We start from the raw sequence: 3,059 nt of genomic DNA, 5'->3' as shown, positions 1-3,059 counted from the left end.
ATGGGAAGCTTGGTCAAACCCATAGCAAGGGAGGGTGATTTAGGACGGACTTAGGGCTCCTGAGGGCTCCCAAGAAATGACGAAGCCTCCTTATCTGAGAGGGGAAGACTGGATGTCCTTCCAGCCCCAAGTCTGTGGGACTCCGAGACCGCCCCCCCCCCCAGCAGCCTGAGGTTTGGGTGCTGGGATCTAGAGCAGCTGTGTGGCTGCACTCCCTCCTCGTCTTTCCTTCCTGCCTGAGGGGGGCGGGCAGCGCAGGGCGTGGGGGGCACATGAGCAGGGGCCTGGAGCTCTTACCCTGCCTCCCCTGTGGAGAGCAGGGCTGGAACAGACTGATGCTATGTGCAGATAAAGAAAGGGCAAAGGCGTGTTGTCCTCACCCCTGTCAGGGAAGAGCCCTGAGCTGCGCTGATGCCCCCCACCTCGCCCCTAGCAACCTTCGATAGGCATTGGAGAAACGAAGGTGGGGGGCACGGGAGGCAGGGCCAGACATGGTTTGCCGGGCAGAAGGTAGGAGATGGAGGAATATCTCTGGGCAGATGCACAGCTCTGGGACCACCAGCACTGCCTGCCACGCTGAAGGCTCAGGTGTGTGTGCAAAAGGCTATGCTATTTAGAGGTAACCCAAATCTGAAACAAACCAGTTAATGACCGAATGAGGGTTCTATTAAAAATAGAGAACCGTATAGCCATTTGTACTATTACTGCTGCAAATTTAGTATCGAAAGACCTGACAAGTCGGGGACGTTTCACTGGGCCCTCCTGTCTGTAAGATCTTGCTTATTTTATACTGTCTTTTGCCTCCTTTATGTTCTGTTTTTACTCTCACTGATTTCTCAAGTATACCTGAATATTTGTGCATTTGTGTTATAATTTCCATGTCTCTGACATCCTTGAACGTATTATTTTTGTTTCAAACGTAAACAAACCACAAGCTCACTGCAGAGATGAGCCATCTCCGAGACGGGGCAGGTGCCTGTAGATAGATCCCTGCCTCCCCACCTGGCCCTGGAGCAGGTCATCACAACCCTTCGGGAGCTGAGAATCAAGGGTATCTTCGCCAGGACCAGCTCAGCCCAGGTCGTGCCTTTTACTTGGGCTAGGGGTTGATCAGACATGAATCCCCCAGACACTTTAGCTGTTTCTTCTTTTTAGCTTGAACCCTGAATAGTAGCCTTGAAAGTCTGAGACCACATGTCACCTTGCTAGGTGAGAAGGGAGACAGGAACAGAGAGAAAGGGAACACAGGCTCCTGGCCACCGGCCTCTCGAAGACAGGTAAACTCTGTTTAAAAAGGAACTCATTTAATCTCTTGGCCCCAATGGAAGTTATTTGTGTTTTCTCTCCCTCTCTCTTTTCCCTCCTCTCTCTCCCTCAACACTGCCCCCCCACCCCAGCCTCCAAAAGAATTTAATCTGCTGGACAACAAACAATACTGTTATAAAACTTGGAAAACAAGAGGGCGAGGCCTTTCTGACAAGGAGAAGGGCATGCTGGGTAACAGCAAGGGAGCCTGCCAGGTCCGAGATGGAGCCAGGCGACAGCCCAGTTGGCTGGGTACCTGGGTGCCTGCCCCTGCCCAGCCCACCAGCCATGCCATCCCTAGTTCAGAGGGGAAGGAACTGAAATGAAAGTGGGGGCAGAGGAGCTCTAGAAAAGGGGAAGCTGTAAGAGTTCCCCGTTCTCTGATCTGATGGGAATGCACTAGACTGTGAAACTTCCTCCTCCACCTCCCTCCCCTCCCCTCCCCTGCCCTCCCTCTCTCTCCTCCCCTCCTGCCTCCTCCCACCACTCAGTGTTCCAGGTCCTGAGACTGGCAGACAGAGGCTTTGCTAACAGAGCGAGGCTGGCCTGGCAGTGTAGGCAGTTACCAGCCGGCCAACTGCAGGAGAAGCAGGAGCGGAAGGTGCTCCAGGTTGGCTTTGGACTCTGGACCTACCCTCTGTCTGCCCAGCCTCCCTCCTCCCATCTAGGGAAGTGGAACCATGTCACAGGGTGTGCCCCAGTCCATGCGCTGAGCCAGGTGTGTGCCCAGGTACTGAGTAGAAGCGCCACTCCAAGGTTAGTGGGTATGCCCTAGGCTTCCGGTGTGGGCCGGGCCTTGCTCCCCGGAGGATGGCCAGCTTGTGGAGAGGCTCAGCTCTCCCTCCAAGAGGAGTGGAGACTGTGCTGCCAAGGCCAGGGCAAGCCTCGCGAGTGTCTCCCAGGGACAGGAGTGTGCTTCTCCAAGCGGCAGGCCCAGGTCCTGCGTGTGAGTGGGGCGCCCGTGGGGTGCACAGAGTCTGCGCGTTCCTCTGCCTGGGGAGGTGGGGAAGCTGGGCTCCGGGGCCTCGGCCCCCCAGTCTTGAATTAGATTTCACCTGAGACTGAAGTTTCACTTTTGAGTCCATCTGTATTGAGTCCAGTAGACGACAAGCGTGAGGAGGGAGCGGCCATGGTGCTCCTTGGATGCACATTGGGTTGGACCTGGGAATTGTGTGTTGGGCGTAGTCAGGAACGGCGTGCTCCCTTTTCCTCTTGGGAAGAGCACTAGCTAGCCATTCTCCGGAGACGGGGAGACATCTGTCTCCCGACTTCATCCCTCCTCCTTCCCTTCGCTCCCCACTGCCTCCTGCTGTCCCCCATACCCTATTGTACCCCGAGGGCTGGAGGGCCACTGGGCAACCTCCCCTTCTGCCAGCCGCCCCGATGGACCCAGCTTCTCGCTGGCGGTGTTGAGGAAGGGACAGAGAGCCCCACTTCGTGGAGAGCCGCTGCCTCCACGAGCTGCCTCCGGGGAAAGCAGAATCGCTGATTCTGGGCCCACTGAAGCTGAAGAGGCTGTGGCTTCTTGCCCTGTTACCTCAGCGGGCGTTTGAGGGGCTCGTTGGGTCTGGGGCATGTTATTCCCACTTTGGTATCTGGAGTCTGGGAGGCGCGATGGTCCCTGGATATTGAGCCCTCCTTCTTTGAGGGGCCAGATTACCCGAAAGAGAGAGGCAGCTCCATGTCCCCCTTCACCCCAGGCCCTGTACCCCTGCCCTTCATTTTATCACCCTTTCCTCTGATTCATAAACCAC

At 56.3% G+C, this 3,059-nt stretch overlaps 1 protein-coding gene across 1 annotated transcript; it reads right to left on the bottom strand.

Moving 5' to 3' along the window:
* Positions 1-509: 509 nt before the first annotated feature.
* Positions 510-2,830, bottom strand: LOC118612839. The gene has a single exon (XM_036234460.1). It carries the CDS (start codon positions 2,577-2,579, stop codon positions 1,989-1,991), a length of 591 nt encoding a protein of 196 aa, XP_036090353.1. The 5' UTR covers positions 2,580-2,830; the 3' UTR covers positions 510-1,988.
* Positions 2,831-3,059: the final 229 nt, after the last annotated feature.

This window comes from Rousettus aegyptiacus, unplaced genomic scaffold, assembly GCF_014176215.1.
Source record: "Rousettus aegyptiacus isolate mRouAeg1 unplaced genomic scaffold, mRouAeg1.p scaffold_m13_p_17, whole genome shotgun sequence".
Classification (NCBI taxonomy): domain Eukaryota; kingdom Metazoa; phylum Chordata; class Mammalia; order Chiroptera; family Pteropodidae; genus Rousettus; species Rousettus aegyptiacus.
Note: the sequence above shows the minus strand (reverse complement) of the source record. Positions and strands in the feature narration are given on the sequence as shown.

Coding starts and splice junctions, on each gene's coding strand:
- LOC118612839 (XM_036234460.1), bottom strand. CDS start 2,579: ATGAAGTCGGGAGACAGATGTCTCCCCGTCTCCGGAGAATGGCTAGCT.